The sequence below is a fragment of the Cetorhinus maximus genome, chromosome 2, assembly GCF_964194155.1.
Source record: "Cetorhinus maximus chromosome 2, sCetMax3.hap1.1, whole genome shotgun sequence".
NCBI classification, from domain to species: Eukaryota; Metazoa; Chordata; class Chondrichthyes; order Lamniformes; family Cetorhinidae; genus Cetorhinus; species Cetorhinus maximus.
Genome location: NC_135880.1, coordinates 99056134 through 99076909, shown reverse-complemented (window position 1 = coordinate 99076909; position 20776 = coordinate 99056134). Strand labels below are relative to the sequence as shown.

At 43.6% G+C, this 20776-nt stretch overlaps 1 protein-coding gene across 6 annotated transcripts in view; it reads right to left on the bottom strand.

The window, feature by feature from the left end:
- Positions 1-20776, bottom strand: part of vps13a (vacuolar protein sorting 13 homolog A) — a 523321-nt gene that overhangs the window by 92698 nt on the left and 409847 nt on the right. For all 6 annotated transcript variants that reach the window (XM_078567491.1, XM_078567508.1, XM_078567499.1 and 3 more), the window contains 5 exons: positions 18997-19078; positions 18477-18546; positions 15318-15426; positions 12313-12426; positions 929-1071 (listed from right to left, as the gene is read on the bottom strand). In XM_078567491.1, coding sequence (XP_078423617.1) covers positions 929-1071; positions 12313-12426; positions 15318-15426; positions 18477-18546; positions 18997-19078 — 518 coding nt within the window. The remainder of the gene's footprint in view (positions 1-928; positions 1072-12312; positions 12427-15317; positions 15427-18476; positions 18547-18996; positions 19079-20776) is intronic.

Genomic DNA, 20776 nt, shown 5'->3' with positions numbered 1-20776 from the left:
AAACTCCAGTGGCCAGTAAAATCAAGCAGACTAAACCACATAGCTAGCTTTTAGATAAGTATGAAAAGAGAAACCTTTAGCACATTATTCACTTTAATTCAAATAATTAGATAACAAGATGAAATAGTGGAATCTACAGCACTTTAGCTATTTAACAATGGGGTTGCCTAAAGTTATCACAGAAACAAATAACTTTCCAGATTATCAAAGGTCAGTAGTTCTATTTAATAGACAAACATGGCCCGATGAACTCATGCTACTTTAGCTAGCATGCGTGCAGATAAAATTTCAGCACCATGATTTCCTGAGACAAATTAAATAAAATTTTCAAAACTGATTTCTATTTGAATGACAAACAATAGAGCTATTCATCTATCAGATCTGGATATGGGCAATGAATGTTGACCATGCCAGAGATGCCCACATCCCATGAACAAATAAAAGAATAGCAACTTAAGGATGCACAAAATTGCTCCATTGGAAAATCACAGTAGCAAATTTGCATATTGCAATATGTTTCAAAAAGTAGTATGATGAATTACATTGTTTTTGGCATTTTAGGCTGAGGGACAAATGGTAGCCCAGACTTATCCATTCTTTTTTTAAAAATGCAATGGATTTTTTATACCCATATTGACAAGTAGATGGGCTTCAATTTAATGTCTGATCTGAAAGATGGTACTACCAGTATTACAGCTTTCTCACAGTTCTGTACAAAAATGTCAGCCTAGGTTATATGCTCAAGTTCTAGGGGGTGCAGCTTGAATTTGCAACTTGTTGACATGGCACTGAGAGTTTTCACTGAACCAAGTGAATACATTCTTTGTTTTTGTATATAAACACTATTATTGCAATCCTCAGAAGGGTCATTATTTTTTCAGAGTTGTACACCAAAAATTTTATAAAACCATACAAGTAATTCACATACTTGAAGACAACATCTTGTACATCGGTGAGCGTTGCTCCAATGCTTTTTAGCAAAAGGTTCAGAGACTGCAGTGCGATCACTTCGGTTTCTTGCTGTTTGCTACTTTCTTCTCCTCCAGAACTAATAGAGAAGCTCAAATGCAGCTACAAGAACATAAACATTAGTTCAAGACAATGATAATTAATGCTATTCTTGGCAACAATGTTGGAATGTGGAAATGCTATTCAAATAATTCTGACAGTAATAGTAATGGGCCAGAAAATGTAGCTTTAGCTGACCTACAGATAACTGAACTTAAAATCTACATAATTGACAATCTTGGATCATTTTCATTTTGACTTGTCGATTTGGCACTCAGATTGCCTGCAATGCCAAGCAATCCTGAGTTTTCTAAAATTTCGTTCTAAAAATTTAGATTGGTAGATAATTCTTTAATTTTGTTCCAGGATTTAAAGTGTTTATTGCACTGTTTGAATCAATGGGTTTGCTTTGAAGTCTTTCTGCAAGAGGCTATCTTGAAGGTAGGAATAAATGAGACACCTTCTGTATGAAGTATTATTATAAAAAGTGCAATTAGTTGAAAAATCATAATCACAGTTTTAGCACAAGAGGTGCAAATTTATTATGTTTTATATAGAGAGCTGCCATGGTGTAGCAACTATTGTAAATACACATATTATGGTCCTGCTTTATTTGTTCTATTTACAGCTTTAAATTAGTTTGTCATTGAAGCTTCAAATATGATCCAGTGGTACCATTATTCCGCAGCTTCTAGAAAACAAAAAGATGATCTTTGAGGCATGTGAAAAGATAATAGCTAAGGGTATCTAAAATGGTTGTTTGTTTGCCCTGATTTACCATAAATTTAATCTAGATATCAGAGCAAATGAAAATACTCTGAAATATAAAGCATGCTCAGTATTATCCAAGAGTGGTCTCAAACACAGAAACTAAAAATATTTAGGTTTTGGCATGAGGGCCTAGGCAGTGCAAAAGGAGAAATAAAAGAAGCTCAGAGAGTGTATCTGGGACAGTTTCTTAGAACAATGCAGTAAGGGACCAACCAGGGAACAGATTATTTTAGATAAGATAATGCGTGATAGGCAGGATTAATTAATAATCTTATAAGAAAGGATCTTCTAGGCAAGAGCCATCATAACATAAAGAAGCTTGGATCTGAACCTAATGTCTTAAAGTAAAGGTTATCACCAAGCCGTGAAGACAGAGTTGGTAAAGTGGACTACAAAAATAGATTAAAGGTAAAACAGTAAATGAAAAGTGGCAGACATTTAAGGAGATATTTAATAATTCCCAAAGATGTAGTAACATTGGGAAATAAAGACAATACAAGAAGGATGAACCATCCATAGCTAACTAAGGAAACTGAAGATGTATCAAATTGAAAGAAAAGGCATACAATGTGGTCAAGATTAGTGGCATGCCAGAAGATTGGAAACATTTCATAAAACAAACAATGACCAAAAAAGGGAGAAAATAGATTATGAGAGTAAACAAGAAATATAAAAAAACAGACATTAAGAGCTTCTATAAGTATATATGAAAAGAAAAAAAGAGTAGCTAAATAATGGTCGCTTAAAGGACACCAGGAAATTAATAATGAGAAACAAGAAATTGGCAGAGACTTTGAACAAGTATTTTATATCTGTCTTCATGGTAGAAGAATCCCAATAACTGTAGAAACTCAAGTGGCAAAAGGGAGGGAAGAACTTGCAACAATCAATATCAATATAAGCAAAGTACTAAGCAAACTTATGGGACAAAAGGCTGACAAGTCCTCTGGACCTGACTGTCTGCATCCTAATGTCTTAAAAGAAGTGGCTACAGAGATAGTGGATGAATTGGTTGCAATCTTCCAAAATTCCCAAGATTCTGCAAGGTCATAGCAGATTGGAAAACCGCAAATGTAATACCTCTATTCGAGAAAGGAGGGAGACAGAAAGCAAGAAACTATAGGCCTGATAGCCTAACATGTCATTGGGAAAATGCTGTAACCCATTAAGAACTTAGGGCAGGATTTTCCCTCCGCGCACTAAGTGCGGTGGTGGGCGTGAAAAGCACCGTTTTTCCTGTCTGCTGCAATGGATGCTGTATTTATGCTTCCTGCCTCATTAAATATGCATCAGCAGGAAACACACGGCAGGTGGCCTCTGATTCGTCCACCCAGTGACCTCAGTGGATCATTGCTCCGGTTGCCATATTTAAACTGCACCCACACACAGCTTTCTCAATGTCTGCAGCCTAGGAATGCTCCAGAATTGAGATAGCCCCCAAAGGGAAAAAACATGCTGCCCCCAAATTCAGTAACCCCTTGATGGGTCGCCTTTTGATGCCGTGAATGCCTGCCGGGAGGTCCTGTACCCCAGTGATGGCTGGAGGAGGTCCACAAACCTCTCAACTGTGGCTAGGGAGGCAGTGGCCATGCTGGTGAGCGCCAACACCACACAGAAGAGGTCAGTCATCCAGTGCAGAAAGAGGATGAATGATCTCATCCATTCCACCAGGGTAAGTCAACCAGCTCATCACTCTCAACTCATACACACAAGCTCACCAGACATTCACAGGATGACACTGCACAGGGATCTCTCTCACTGCCAGCTGAAGGGACATCACCACTCACTCTCTTACACACACCTTCACATCTCCATCTGGGCTCACATGTGATCGGCTCCACTCAACAGCCACACAAAACAGGCATCCTTATCCTCTGCCTTGGCATGTGTCCTGCTCACATTCTCTCCATCTGTCTTTACGCAGGACAAGCCCACCTACAATAGGAGGGAGAGGCCCCAGACCTGTGATAGCATGGCCGAAATAAAGTCCCTTACTCCCTTGAGGAGTGAGCTATTCAGCTGGCCAGAGGGGACCAGAACCGATCATGTGGCAATGGTGAGGTCGGCAGTGCATACCCATGTGAAGATCCTGCACCAGCTGATCCCTCAATGATTCTGTGAGTCCGTTGTTCTGTTTTCGAATCGTCTGCCATGTTCAAATTTCTCTACTCTCATAGGCAGCTTTGGAAAGTGCCCCAGGGGCCAGCCCCTCACCTCAAGACCTGAGGACACCTTGAATTAGGATGTAGAACAAAGTTGTGGAGAAGACCCGTCACAGCGCTCCACATCTTCCACCAGCGCAGAGACACACACCTCGGTGGAACCTAGTTCTAGAGCAGGCTTGGGGGTCACAACTGGTGAGCACAGCACAGCACAGCACACAATCTGGTCCACAGCAGGCGGAGGCAGGGGCATCCAAGGTCACCAGCACACAGAGGCCTGCTGAGTCTGAGTCAGATAGCGAGCCTCCAACTAAGCAAAATAAAATAAAAGCAAAATACTGTAGATACTGGAAATCTGAAACAAAAACAAAAATCGCTGGAAAAACTCAGCAGGTCTGACAGCATCTGTGGGAGAAAGACAGAGTTAACGTTTCGAGTCCAGATGACTCTGAAGAAGAGTCACCTGGACTTGAAATGTTAACTTTGTCTTTCTCCCCACAGATGCTTTCAGACCTGCTGAGTTTTTCCAGCAATTTTTGTTTTTTCCACCAACTAAGTTGGTGGCACTGCAGTGACAGTCAGGAGAATATCAGCAAGTGTCGTCAGCTGCTTTCCACAGATTGTAACAGACGATGGAGCAGTCTGTCCGCGTTCAGTCTGAGGTTATAGCGCCGGTATGCCAGCACAGAGGTCAGCACTATAGGATGGTGGCTGCCATGGAGACCTCAGTCCAGGCCAAACCGCCTGTGCTGCTGCAGGAGTTGCACTCCATCAATGTAGGCTTTGGTGGCATCCAGCTGTGGCTATGTGAGAGGGAGCTAGGGCGCCTCAATCTCAGCCAGTCTGCCCCTTCTCCTCAAGGAGTCGGCTGGAGGCCCTCAGAAACTCATAGGGATGAGGACCAGCTGCTGGACATCCCTGACCATCTACCCAGGCGAATGTCCAGCCAATCATAATCCCCTCTTCTTGTGACTCCATCACCTCCAGCTCTACAGGCCGAGGAGGGTGCACCTACCGCAAGTCAGGAGGCCCAAAGCAGGCCAGAGCCCTCCAGGTCTCAACCCTCCAGTGGATGCCCACCAAAGCACCAAAATCATCACAGACAACAGGGTGTAGCTGTCAGCAGGCTGTCTCCACCTCTGCTGTGGATGTTGGGGATGCACCAAGACATAACAGTAGGGTTAGGAAGATCAAGAAATATTAAGAGCACAATGGTGGCATAAGTGTTCACCACATGTATATACTTCTCACCACTGTAAACAGAATGGCACCCATTTCACATCTCCTCTTGCGCATGCCTCCTCTTTATGCTGAGCTGTGTTGTATTCAATCAGGTGTTACGTCATGGTCCCTCCCTCCAATTGTTATTATCATGTGCCTCTGTTCGATGTTTTGCGCATCCATCTTACCACAGTGTGTGTCCGTTCGCAGCTCATTTCCGACATCAGTGATGCCTCACCCTCAATGTAGTGTTTTTGTGAAGGCACCTCTTTCACTTGTTTTGCTGGGTCATGTCAAGTTCATTCTTGGCTGTCTAAGATTGAGGCTGAGGTGTTCAGTCATCTGCATTCTTGAAAGGTGAATGTGTAGTGTAGAAGGATAGATGTCGAAATGCCTGGAGAAGGGGAATATTTCCTGGAACTCCAAGTACTCTCTGTCATCCAGCAGGACTTTCAATTTATGAGCATATACTCAGAGCTCATTCTCACTCCTTTCTGTCTTGCACATTGCTGACTCTCCGATTGTACACCTGCTAAGCTCACCTATAAGTGTGAGCACTTTCCCACCTCACTGTGCCAGAGATCTGCCCATCGTAGCCATATTATTGTCCTGGAATTCAAAGCTGAGCATTTCTCACCTTGTAGTTTTCTATATTGCGTCCACAAGGCTCTTGTCACAATGTAGGGATGCAGCACTGGGCCATATGTTCTGCTTAGCATCCACCCATCTAAACATCTGCTGAGGTCAGCGATGATAAATCCAAATTATAATGTATTGCAATTTATGGAGCCTTTGACTATGCTCTCAATGTGCATATTTTAGCTTGATGAGAAGACAATGTTAAGGGCAACAATGGGCTAGGAATGAGGATGTAATGAAGCTGATGCGTGTTCTTTATTATCAACGAAGTGTCACCTTGAGGGCTCAATGGTGTTTGCATTTTCGAATTCACAAGGGCCAGGGCTGGCCATTAAGAGAGACTGTGTTCAAGAGGAGGCATTTTGATGTCCGACAGGCAAGTGAACATGGTCATCCTGAGGTGCTCCACCTCCATTGAAAGGTCCAGCTAAATGCAAGCCCATATCCCTGACTGAGTGTGCCAGATTCAATGTGATGGAGATGAAGGTGACACACGGGACTGAGTGACCTCAAAATGGATTACTATCTGCAGAATGTCCTCGGCTGCCTTGGCACAAGTGTCACCTATCAGTATCACCATCGAGGTTATACAGAATGCTGGAGATGGATCATGGTGATCTCATGCAAACCTGTATGATTGGTTTCTTGTGGTCGCAGACTAGCTGCACATTGAGTGACTGGAACCCTTTCATATTGAGATATTGGAGTGCCTGTTGCCAGGGAGCTTTTAGAGCCACATGAGCACAGTCAATGGCACCCTGCACCTGTGGGAACCTGGAAATAGCAGCAAAGCCCAGTGCTCTGGCATCCTAGAGATCAAGCTTGATCACTAGAGAAGTGCACATAATAGTGGGCCTTGACAAAAAGGGCGTCTGTCACCTCCTGTAAGCACTTGCGTGTGGAAGGTTGAGAAATGCTGCAGAGGTCTCCAGTAGAGCCTTGGGAAGAGCCACTCGCATAGAAGTTAAGAGCGGTGGTAACTTTCAGAGTTACTGGCAATGGATGTCCTCTCAGTCCCTGTGACATCAACTCCTGGAGAATTTGGCAGATGTGAGCCACCAGATCCCTGGACATGCAGAGGCATCGGTGACACTGTCTCTCACGCATCTGCAGAAAAGTTATGCGTGTTCTGTAGACCATCGGTCCTGGGAGCCGCTTACGCTCAATGTTTCTACGATCCTCATTGTCTGTGTCCGGCAGGGGCCCTGCTGTCCCTTGCTCATCAGGGTGAAGCTCCTCCCTTTGGCGAGCCTAGCACCATTGTTGCAAACTTCTTCGCCTTCTCAGCTGCCTGTATGTGATTATGCAGGCAGCAATCATCTTCCTGAAGGTCACCTCTCTGCAGGATCTATGAGAAGACGACATGAGTGAGCATCAGCCTCCAAAGGTGTTATTTCTGTCGATCAAGAGTCAGTGAATGTGGGTTCAAGGGTTTGGTACCAGTGTTACCACCTATTTCAGGGGAGGCTAAGGGCTTTCATATGTGAACCTGCCAGTGCCCAAGATTCTGAGCTGCTGCTTTTAACAAGCATCTGCAGCTGGTCCAATTGTCCATTTGCTCTCGACTTCGTTATCGCTCTGGGGAATTTTGGCGCTTGGAACAAAGGGTTATCACAAGGAGATCGATTAGTGGCAGGATTTGGGATTAGTCTCGCATGAATGAGCTTTATTGCTCAAGTCTCCTGATTCTCTGAATTGCCATTGAAAGGCTCCTAATATTTCTCAAGCTGTGCATCTTTCATTTGATAATGCACATTTCAGTTGGGTGGCCCCCCAGCGCAGTGCAGCACTCCTCCTCGAGGCCCTCAGTGCTCTCCCCAACAGAGTTATTTCTCAGTTTTAATTTCTACTGCGCCATCACTTCAGGTTTCAAGATGGTGGTGCTGTATTACTACCAGAACAATTTGGACCCTCCCTGAGTGACTGTGAAACCCCTCCCATCATCCTGGAGGAGCATAAATGTTCAGAATTCCCACCCTCCAAAAACCCTCAGTCCTCCTCCTGTAATCCTTAATCCCATTCTGATGGTGGTGGATATCCCTGTATGACCCCCTGAATAATTTGAAGTGGATGTGTCTATGCCCCATGTGGACCTTACCCCTCCCCATCTTGAGGCCCATTGCACAGTGACATGCGGAGACACCATCCCCATGAGACCATCGAATGCTGCTAAACTACCTGCGACCCTCCCATTCTGGCCCCAACTTGCTTATATCCTTCTGTAAAAGACTCTAATCATTGTGGCCCAGAGGATGCACCACCCCCCCCACAACCCGCCAATGCCCCCTCAGTCATGTGTCTGAGTGCAACCTTCCCCAGTCTCCCCAACCCCCAGTCCAGCCCTAGCCCTGTAGCCCCTTCCCTTGCCTCTGTCTCATCTTCCCCTACCCAGTCAAGCCCTCGCTCTGCAGCACATTACAACCCACCCTGGCCTTACCGCTGGTCTGGCACATAGAGCCTTACCTCTGAAAGCCCCCTGAAAGTGATGAGGTGTCACCTGCAAAGCCTGGCGTGGAATCCGAGATGCCGTGAGCGCTGCACGATGCAAACAAACCTTCAAGTCACGACAAAAGTGCATGTCTCTGGGTGCACGTCACTTATATGTGGTTGTGAAACACACCGGTCTAATTGGACACCGGTGAGGCTGGTTGATCCAGCATCGGGGAGGGGGGGTGATTCCGGTGAGTATCCTTTATAATGAGCATTCATGAGATTCAAATATATATGGCATTCTCGACATAGTGTGGCAGTAAATGCGCACCACCACTGAGGTCTGGGGCGGACGATTGCAACCTGTTTTTATGCCAACGGTAAACTGAGTTTTACGCTCCCGCTATATTTTCCATTCCCACCCGCCATGGTGCCTTCCGCAGAAGGGAGCGGAAAATTCTTCCTTTTGCATTATGATTTTCTAAATGTCCTAATACCATCAAGCATTTTTATGAAAGGAAAATTGCGTTTGACAAATTTATTAGAGGTTTTTGAGGATGTAAAGAGCAGGGTGGACAAAGGGGAGCCAGTAGATGTAGTGTATTTGGGGATTTCCAAAAGACATTCAATAAAAGGTTACTGCACAGCGTAAGAGCTCATGGTGCTGGGGGTAATATATTAGCTGTTAGCTAACCAACAGAAAACAAACAGTCAGGATAAATGGCATATTTTCAGTTGCCAAACCGTCACTCGTTGGGTGTCACAGGGGTCAGTGTCGAGGCCTCAACTATTTACCACTTATATTAATGATTCGGATGAAGGGACAGACTGTATCATAGCCAAATTTCCAGGAGGTACAAATATAGGTGGCAGAGCAAGTTTTGTGGACACAGTGTCTGGCAAGGGCTATAAATAGTTAAGAGAGTTGGAAAAAAAATCACAGGCATGCTGAGAAAATGTGAGGTTATCTACTTTACTGGAAAGAATAGAAAGGCAAAATATTATTAAAATAGAGACAGACTACAAAATGCTGTGGTATAGAGGGATTTGGGTGTCCCCAAGCATGAAATAAAAAATGTTTGCATGCAGGTACAACTAATTAGGAAGGCAAATGAAATATTAGCCTTGATTTCATGGGGGATTGAGTAGAACAGTAGGGCAGTCTTGCTATAGCTGAGAGATGTGGAGGGTCATTAATTGAGTATACTCAAGGTTGAGATAGACAGATTCTTGAACTATAGGAGAGTCAAGGATTATGGGTTCTAGGAGGCAAGTGGAGTTGAGGTCAAGATCAGAACAGCTTTGATCTTATTGAATGATGGAGCAGGGGCTGTATGGTTTATTCTTGTTCATTCTTATGTAGATTGAATATTTAATGATTACTGCTGGTTTTTAATTATTTCCTGTAAAATAATCTAAAACATTTAAACTGTGGAAAGTCATTCGGTATAAATTCATTGGTGTGCAGGTTCACTGTGAAGACAGCAAAACGACCACAAAGCATGCCCAAAATGAGAGGCCTGAGGCCAGCCTGAAGTTCATTAATGTTAATGGTTGATGCCTTTACAGGCTACACTGCCATTTCAAGATTTGAATATCAGGTTGCTTGCCTTGATGATATCAAACTAGATGTAAATCTTGGGAGTTAATAGGTGGAGTGGCAATCCGGGCGAGAGGGAGGTACTGTTGAGATACTGTTGTACCGGGGGGGTCCGGACTCCTGCTCCACAGCTATGATTATTAAAATAACATTTTTTCTAAACTCACCTTTGGTGGTGGTCACCCAATGTTAGTTTGAGAATTTTGAGTGGTGTGATGTTAAACTTACCTGCGGGTCGGGTGGGGGGGTGCCTAAAAAAAAAGCCATTTACATCTGTAAAGGGTCTCATACCTGCTTTAGGCAGTCACCAAAGGTGCTTTAAAATTCACCCAACATCTTTCACATGTTTTTTAGATGCAGAATATTAACCCTGAAATTGGTCATTGTTGCATCTATCTCTAATTCAACTTCTACCCATTGTCTTTATATCTGTATTTTCTGAAACTATGGATGGTGCTATTAATTGTCAGATTAGTCACCATCAACCCCAGCAGACAAACCACTCAGAGGCCAAGGTAAATTTAAAAATGTAACTTTGAAATGTAAATGTGGAATTCGAAAGCCATGAGGTGGAAGAGGGCTATCCTGGGACCTGTAATGAGTTGTGGAGTCTCCCCATCCCAAGGCATGTTTCTCCCTCCCAGTGCCAATATCACCTGTTAACCAACCTATCCCCAGCAACTTCAAGTTACAATTGACCACACAGTCTTTTTCCCCTAATGTGCAACATCTTTTATTAATGCACATCTGGTTCACTAAGTTACGTATGCAAAGTTGTGTTTGACCAAATCACAGTGTGACTCAACCACATAGCTGTGCCTTTGAGAGCTCAATGGACTGGATATTTCAATACTAACAGTGGCGAATGTCGTGGTGTTCGCCACTGTCGTGCATTGGGACCCTGCGCAAGTCCTGACCCGTGTACATGTGCAGTAATTGCATAGGAAGTTTAAATTTCCAATAGACAGATTTGCGCCGCAGGGCCTCCAAGAACACCTCTGATACAGATCTCAGCGTCAAAGCCTTGGGCCTGTTGTGAGGTGCTTACCTGGATACTTACCCCAATATTGTCCAACTATTAGTTTCTGGCCTAGGTCGTTGATTAACAAGGGACCACACCTCACCACTACCTCCCAATCTGACCGCCCAACAACACCCCGATCTGATTTCCAACCCCACAACACCTACTCAATCACTACCCCATCCTCTCCCACAGTCGCCTCCTCAATCACTTGTCCCCTGCCCACCCGTGCACTTGCCCCCTCCCCCAATTGCCCAAACGTGCACTCGCCCCCCCGTCCCCAATCGTCCACCCGTGCACTCACCACCATACCCAGGTTGCCATCCTCTCATTTGCCCCTTCACCCAGTCACCCCCTTTCCCAGTGACCCCCTCCCCCAGTTGCCCCCCCCGCCCAACCAATCACCCCCTTGCTCAGTCACCCCCTCCCCCAGCTGCCCTCTTGCCCAGTCGACCACCCATTCACCAGCACCCACCCCCATCTCACCCAGTCACCCACCCACTCGCTCGCCCCCTTCCCCAGTTGCCCATCCACTCTGGCCTCCCCCCCCACTCACTCTCCTGCCCCATCGTCCACCCACTCACTCACCCACCCACAAACCCACCGCCCCCCACTCACTCGCCCCCTCCCCCAGGCACCCACCCATTCAGTGTCCCCCTCCCCCAGTCACCCACCCAATCAATGCCACCCTCCCCCTGTCGTCCACCCAGTGTCCCCCACCTCCAGTCGCCCATCTGCTCAGTGTTCCCTCCCCCAGTCGCCCACCCGTGCAGACCCCCTCCCCCAGTCATCACCCACCCACATAGTCTCCCCCCCACCAGCCACAAGTCACCCATCTACTCACTTCCCCCCTCACTATCCCCCTCACCCAGTCGCCCACCTACGATCGCGGCAGGGGCGGGGCCGGAAAATGCAGCAGGCCACACAAAAGGCCATTGACTTTGGCGGGTCCGGAAGATCCCGCCAGTGGGAGATGCCGGAAAATGCTGGCCACTCACTCACTCAACATCCTCTCCACACTCACTCCCTCAACACCCTTTCCCACTCTCTCACTTGCAACACCTCTTCTCCACTCACTAACCCACAAAAATCCATATGACCTTTAAAAACTTTCCTGAATGACAGCTGGTGTGGTAAAAAGGGACATGGCCTCTCCCCGCTCCTCTTCACCATTGCTCTCTGTGAATGACTGTACCGAGGAATTGCTGCTGCAGCTGGGACAGGAAGAGCTGGCTGCAACTACGGAAGGAAGTAGGGCCGTAATTCTCTTCCCAGCCAGTGGCAATCACCTCAGCATCTCCGCTGACCGGAGGATCTGGCCCATTAAAAAGTTTAACCGATAAATAAACCTTCAAGGCTATGTAGTGCATACATAAGGAACTAATTTTTCAAATCTGATTATATCTTAAACAAATAGAATCCTATATTACTTTAGTGAATTACTTAAAACTTCGACTTACTTTGATAGGAGAAATATGGAAATACTCATATAGACTGACAGGTGAGGTGTCTGTGGCAGATTCAGTCAACAGCTCTTTTTGAATATACTCAAGGTCGTCCTTGAATGATTCCAGCTTAAAAAAACAATGTTAAAACAAGTCATATTTAAATTTTGAACTTGTAAATTAGAACTGCCTTACTTTAAAGCTCCTAATATTGTGGTAATTTGTCATTGCTTTTACTTTCTTTCCAACCGGGAGTTCTGATTTTTATTTGACCCACAACATCTTGCAGACACTTTGAGCATCACCAAAATGGATAGGTTTGGGTCAGGTGGGAAGTTAACATTGTAACAATTTCAAATTGACCCCAAGCCACTACAAGGCTGTCCAATTTTGGTTTGATCTGAGGCAAGTCAGGCAGCATGTGACCAATCCACTCTCAGGAGGTGGGTTGTTGGTTGAAACCTTTTCAAGGAAACGGTGTGCCATTTTAACAAGGTTTCTAAGTACCGTTGGCTAGATTTCTCTGACCTTTGGACATTTGTTAGGCAAAAGGAGATGAGAAGGGCTGGATCCATAAGAGAAATGCTTTTCCAGTTCTGCTTCTGGGCCAGGAGAAGTAAGAGTGCCTCCTCCAGGCTCAATTACCCACCTTGTGAAAACACCCCACCTCCATGATCTCCTCCCAATTTCCCCACAACTTAATCACAGCTCTAGGCCGCGAGCAATTTGTTTAGTAATCAGTCCCACCTTCATGATTTCCAATCCCAATTCCCCTGCATCTTCCACAATCCACGAACTTCCCCCAACCCACACAATCTTTTTCCCCTCCACCATCACTGAGCCTACTGCAGCCTTGTGCCACAATTTACCCTGCCCAACTATCAATCAGGCTAGTTGTCGGGTGGGAAACCTGGAAAAAAAAATTGAAAACATGTACATCTGGGTTTTCTGTCTTCGCGTACCTGTTCTGGACATGCATCTCAGTAAAAACAGCAGCCACTGTGTTGAGTGTGCAAGAAGTCAGTCAATTCGTATGTGACTGCACATGGGCAGGGAAGGAGGGAGGCGGCATTGGGGGGTACTTAAATTGATCTTGGGTGGTAGTACAAAATGATTGATAGTCAATCAGCAGCCCAATTTATTTTCCAATAAAGTAATTGGAAAAGAAAAGGCTTCATGCACATGTAGTTGCAGTGTTTGTGACGTCAAAGCCACCAAGTGTCCTCGGCAGCCGAGATTAGGACAAATTTCTTCACAGTATTGTGAATCTGGAATTCTTTACCTCACAAAGTTGTGGATGCTTCATCGTTGAGTACATTCAAGACTGAGATTGATAGATTTTTTTAATCTCTCTGGGAATCAAGGAATATGGGGAGCGGGCAGGAAAGTGGAGTGGAGTTGAGGCAAATCGGTCAAAATCATATTTAATGACAGTGCAGGCTTCAGGGGCCAAATGGACTACTCCTGCGCCTATTTCTTATCTGTGCTGTTATGACCCTTTTCACCCAGCAGTCACCTTCAGCTTTGATGTGGGTTGATGGAACAGTGAACTGACTCAGGATGAACACATCATGAATGCTGCCAGGATAGCAGGCATTCACCAGCATGATGTATGAATGTGGTCACAGAGCAATTGCAATTCAGCAAGTGGCAATGTTGGAGGTTGTGGTATACCTCACACTGACATGCAGCTCTTGCAAAGTCTTGTGTCGATGGCACCCTGCCGCACAAGGAAGTTCGCTATCCTGGCAAAGTCACATATGCTCTCCACCTGCTTCTCTCTGTTCATAGAAGACACAATGAAGTCCCCTTGTGGCATAACAAGCCTCTTGTCACCTCACTGGTGCAGCAATGACGACAACTGGGGGGTGTGTTAGCTGTCACATGCTCCAGCCTGGACGGATCCAGGCGTGAAGAAATTCAGCACTATGTTTACCTTCACTATACTAGCAGCAGCACACTTGCCCTACTCTGTGGCTGCAGGCCTGGCTTCATAAGATAAGTATAGAGAGAGCACCTCCTTCATGAATCACAGACAACACAGACACTGCTCCTGGCTTAATTGGAGGTATGAAAAGTGCTCCAGAAACACTAGGTGGATAAGACCTTCTGATGAGAGGCCTTTTTTGCACTCCTCCCTCGATATGCAACTTGTTGTCCTATTTACTGATTCTCCCTCTCAAGCTGCAGCCAAGGGGGACTGCTGCTATAGCTGCATGACTTGGAGCAAGCAGTTTGCCCTGACAGCCCTTGTAGTCATAATCAAGGCCTTCTCCATATGCAGTACTATTCCCTCCAGATTTCATTTGCTGGAAACAATTCTGAAAAACACCCTGCACTTCCACAGACCCAAACAGAGCTAATTAAAGGTAAACAGCAACTAACTTGCAAGTTGTTGATGATTCCATTAAATAGCACTGATGATGGTGGGGTCTTTCCTGTTGCTGAATGCATATTCAGCTGTGCTTGGTAGAGAGAGGGTGTTTCCTAGAGTGGTGAGGCCTAAAATGGCAGCACTGGCATCAAACACGCTGACTTGCGTCTTGATCTGTCTACTCTGCATCCTTTCACTACATGCTCCTAATACCCACGCTAGCATCTGCATTAAGATGGTGTGTGGCACAGGCTGTTCCAGAAGTGAATGCAGACGCCATTTTGGTACCAACCCCATAGGGACTTCAGAGTCTAATTTTGCTGCCAACCTCTTTAAAAAGTGAATGCGTGGGACTGTTCATGACTGCCTTGGTAGCAGATAGCGTGGAAACGAATTGGATGGTATCAAAAGGAGTGGCGATTGAGATGCATTATGTTTTTGACTGGCTAGTTGGATCAGAAGTACCATAAGTCCTTATCTGCAACCCCACATTCACCAGCCAAAGAAAATGTATTCATATCCGAATGGAAATTTTGAAACTACTACCAGTAACTTGGAGAAGTGAAAGGAAAGGACATTAAACTAAATACAACTTATACTATCCTTTTTGTTTGTTTATACTTAGGTTATATATGTTGTTTTCCACCTTTTGCTCTGCATCTGCATCTGTTGATTGGGCGAATAGATCCATCACAGCATAAAGAAAACCAAGATCCAACTTCAGATCCATTTCTTGAATTAGAACCTTAAAATACCTGTTACAAATATTTAACATATCTTTATGACAGAAATTCAATTAAGATTAATTTCAAGTTAATGTCAATGTGCAACTGATTGAAATATTTTTGTAATTGTAACAATTAAAATATTGACCATTCATGGCGTTGCTCAAGCCAAAGATTGAAAAAAAGGTCCTTTTTCACTGCTTGACTGAGGCTCTGTTCATCAATCCCTTTTTCCGTTTCTCTGTATGGTTCTCTCTTATTGCCACACCCCTATTTCTTATTTTGTTACTTCTATATTATTCTTTTTCTCTCCTTCATTATGAAGTCTCTGATACGTGATGCTTTACTGAGAAGAGAAATAATTCAGGAGCTATGATGACACACTTGAGTGAAAGAAACTAGAATTGGGATAATCAGAATGGAGCAGACATCTTGAGACAGGAGTAGGAGCCTTGAATCAAGCTGGAAAGGACCGGGCCCAGTACTAGGTTTTACAACTTCTTGTCGCTGTCCAATAAAAGAACTACTGTTTGAAGGGTTATAGTGTGGATTCATATTGTAGGTTGAAGGGAGTCAGGAGACCTGAGAGCAGAAAGTAAAACGATCTTATCCTGGGCCTATAAGAGAGAACTACCGGATGGGAAACTAAGAGAATCCTGTGGCAGTGCACCTTGTCTTTGTAGGATCTTGACAGCATGTCTTAGTTGGTAATGCACTTGACTCAGAGTAGAAAATCCAAAGGTTCAAGTCCCATTTCTGGACAAAAGCATATGTATTTTAGGCTGACACTGAATGAGCAGAAATGTAGGAAGCACTGTCTTTCTGGTGAAATGTTCCGCGGAGATCCTGTCTGATGCTGATAATGAACGTAAAAATCCATATTATCTGTGGTGCAGACAGTTCTTTTGAAAAACAAGTTAGATGTTGATTTTTTTTAATCATTTAGGTCGCCAGGGCTTTGTGACAAGCAAATTGGCCTCCATAATGACAGTAACTTCACTTCAAAAACAATTTGGCGGTAGGTGGTTGTGAAGTGCACGGAGATGTCTTCAAAACATGCTAATAGTGATAATAAAAATGCGATATAAATGAAAGTTTTTCTTCCTAAATGGGAAAGTACAAGAATCTCCATGTGTAGGCAACTGGGGTTCAAGCAGGACTTAGTGAAATCATTGTCATAGTAGTAACCATTTAGTTTTGAACTATCATTTTAGAAAATATGCAATATTGTATAGCTATAAATAAAAAAGTTTCCATAAACTGAATCCCAACCAGTGATTTTACCGTTTTTAGGAAGCAAATGTACAGAAAACACATATTACTGCAGGGTGTACTTAAATAATAAAAATCCTATTCCCGTATTTCTCATTTAGAAAAAAAACATTAAAATAGAAATGTAACCTTCAATTAAATTTTAACAATTCTTTACATCAAATTGATCCAGTTTCTTTTTTTAACTGGTACATTCAAAACACCTAGCAAAATGAACTTTAAAAATTGCTTTCTTTCTAAAAGCTCCAGTGTATAGTTTCTATTACTAACTTGGTTAACAGTTTCAGTTCTGAATAAATCAAAGAGCAGAATACTACAGTTATCGGAAAACTGAAATTAAAGAAGAAAATACTGGAAATACTCCGCAGGGCAGGCAGCATCTGTGGAGAGAAACAGAGTTAATGTTTCAGGCTGATGACTTATCGTCAGAATCGGGAGAAGTTAGAGATGTAATATTAATTAGAGATTGTAATGTTACATCTCTAACTTCTCCCAGTTCTGATGAAAGGCCATCCACCTGAAACATTAACTCTGTTTATCTCTCCACAGATGTTGCTTGACCTTTTGAGTATTTCCAGCACTTTGTCTTTATTTCAGTGCTGAACAGCTCATTTTACTGGAACCTCAAGCTTATGTTGGCAGTCACAGGGCAGCATGTAGTAATCACAGAAAAATCCAAGGTCAGAGCATCATGTCCCCCTCCCTATAGGATGTTTAGTTTTTAAACTGAAAAAAAAATCTTCAACATATTTCTATTTTTTATCTTGGTACAAAAATGTCTTCAAATGATTTATTCAAAATTATTTTGTACAAGGGAACAGAATTGATTACAAGGAATAATATTGTTAATAGCTTGCTTGAAAATTTCTTATTTTTAAATTATTTCATGGAATGTGAGTGTCAGTAGCAAGGCCAGCATTTGTTGCTCATCCCTAATTGCCCTCAAGAAGGTGGTGGTGAGCTGCCTTCTTGAACCACTGCAATCCATTTAGTGCAGGTACACCTAAAGCACTGTTAGAAAGGGAGTTCCACAATTTTGATCTAGCAACAGTGGCAATATAGTTCCAAATCAGGATAGTGTGTGACTTGGAGGCAAACTTGAAGGTGGGGGTGTTCTCATGTGTCTGTTGCCCTTGTCCTTCTAGGTGATAAAGATTTCGGGTTTGTAAAGTGTTGTTAAGTGTAAAGTGTTGTTGAAGGATCATTGGTGAGTTGCTTGTGTAAAGTGCACACTGCTTCCAATAGGTGTTGGTGTGGAGGGAATGAATGTTTAAGCTGCTGGATAGGGTGATTTTAAAGCAGATTTCTTTGTCTTAGATAGTGTCAAGCTTCTTGAGTGTTGTTGGAGCCACACTCATCTAGGCAAGTGGCATCACACTGCTGATTTGTGTTTTGTAGATCGTGAACGGGCTTTGGGAGTAATGAGGCGAGTTACCCATCTCAGAATTTCCAGCCTCTGACCTGTTCTTATAGTGACAGTACTTATATGGCTGGTCCAGTTAAGTTTCTGGCCAATAGTAGCCTGCAGGATGTTGATAGAGAGGGATTCAGTGATGGTGATGGCTATTGAATGTCAAGGGGTGACGGTTAGATTCTCTTGTTGGAGATGGTCATTGCCTGGCACGAATATTACTTGCTACTTATCAGCCTAAGCCTGAATGTTGTCCAGGTCTTGCTACATATGGACATGGACTGCTTCAGTACCTGAGAAGTTGTGAATGGTACTGAACATGATGCAATCATCAGCAAACATTCCCACTTCTGACCATATGATCATTGACAAGGTCAATTTCATGTTTATGACTTACCTGAAACGACATATTTCAGACTGTCCTGCAAACCTTGTGACAATACTGACATCGGCAAATGGTTTTGGTGCTATCAAAAGATAAAAAATGAAGTAAAAATTGTTTATTGATTTTTTTTTTAAAGAAGTACTCAATTCTAGAACTGCTTTTAATTTCTAATCTGAATATTAAATTCACCAAATATTATTTTGATCAAAAGTTTATATTTCATTTTTATTTGCTCAAAAGGTTGCGGGATTCCCATCTCAGTGCTGCAGACAATTTAAAATTACACTTAAAGAAGTCAAGTAAAATATAAATTCATTATAAATGAAATTTCTGTAGTTCTGGGTTTTGCTGACCTCAACTTACACTATAAACATTGTTATAAACTGCAGAGTTTATAATCATTTAATAGGACAATCACAAAATGCCAATGATTATCCAAATGAGCGTGAAAACATTTGTTTATTCCATTTACAGCAAATATCACATGCAATAGTTTCTTTATAGCTGAGCTAGTTAATCATATAAAACCAACCTGAATCCATGGTGATAGATTTAGGGGGAATAATTGGATAAAATGGAAAAGGAAAGATGGCTCCAGAAAGTTGATTTTGAATCTGAAAATAAAAACAAAAATAAAGCAGCTATTTAGTTCAAAAATAATAGATGTTATCTAATAATTTAAATGTTATCTGTGATACTAATATGTTCATTCGCAATAAAATTCAATCCTATAATGAGATAAACAAAATTTTCCATTTGTTTCAAAATAACTCAAATGCATCTGGAACTTACTGTATCTCATGATAATTGTTCTTAAAGGGAATAACAGACAATAACAGCCAGAAGAGATAGTAGACTGGTGATGAACCCTCAAACCTCAGCCTGCTTATCCTTTATGAGCAAGCAGCTTTGCAGGTCTTGAAAGAGGCTGTTGAGCATATCGAAATGGAAAAGTTGAAAGGCATGTACCCCTTGTGTTAGCCACCACTGTCAGTAAACCATGCCATTAAACACTCATCTTCTTTGACTGAAGTGCCACCCTGTGCATCTGTCACATCTGACTGAGTCCTCTGGCATCTTCTGTCTCTGATGATATTGGGCCTTCCTCATGCTCAGCCTCCACGAGCACCACAGCCATGTTGTGCAGCATGTAGCATACAACACCCATTCAAGAGACTCTAGCAGGTGAGTATTGTAGGGTTCCATGAAAGCGGTCAAAGCATCGAAATCTCATTCTGAGTGGGTCTATGTTCTGCTCAGTGAGTGTCCTGGTATGCAGGTGACTTTCATTGTATCAACGATGCTGGGGCTTGGATTGAGGATCCATCAATGGGGTTAGAAGCACTTACTCAGGGTGTAGCCCTTAAAACCCAGAATTCATCTGTATACATGGGGTTGGGGTAAAAGAGTTAGGCAGCCTTGAGTTGTGGAGTGTAAAGGAGTCATGGCAGCTTCCTGGTAAGAATGCATTGACGTGCAAGAAGTTCTTTATATGGTCACAGACTAGCTGGACGTTGATGGAATGATACCCCTTCCTGTTAATGAGCATGTCCAGTTTTTCTGTGGATGCCTTCATGGCTACATGGGTACAGTCTATGGCGCCCTGAACCTGGGGGAAGCCAACTATTGATAGAAAACCCTTTGCCGTCTGCACTTGTGAAGCCGCATCCATCAGGAAGCTGATGAAGTCAGTGACCCTTGCGAAGAGGGCACCTGTGACGTCGTATTCCACAGAGGTCAGCAGCAGAGCCCTGAAATGAACCTAAGATGAAGATGTTGAGGGCTACCTTCAGTGCTACCAGCAGAGTCTGTCAATGAATTATTCTAAGGGCTAAGTCATTATTAAAGAGGGTACAAAGGTTGGTCACTATCTCTCTGAACAGCTGAAGTCTCCTCCTGCACTGACACTTAGACATCTCCAGGTAGGTGAGCCTTTTGCAGTACACACAGTGCTCAGGGTATTCTCGGCTCTTCCTCCTTTGTTCTGGCTGCTGCAGTTTGCCTCTTGCTGCCCGGGGATCTTTCCTTACGGCACACGGAGCTGCTGGTGCAGCTGCTCAGCCTGAATAGCAGGTGTGAGGGAGCTGCATCCATGTCCAGTGGCAGAGTTCCTGTTTGTAGTAGAGAATTTTCAAGCATGTCTGAATGGACTGATGTCCTGATGTTGGCAGATTTTTGTCCAGAGCCTGATTTTTCAAAGAGCACAGTCCTGTCTCCTCCCCTCTCCCTGGTGCATATCAAGCATCTTCCATGAGGCTTTTCTGCTCAAGTACAGTAAAAGAATCCTTATTTGCGCACTTTTCGGACCTTTC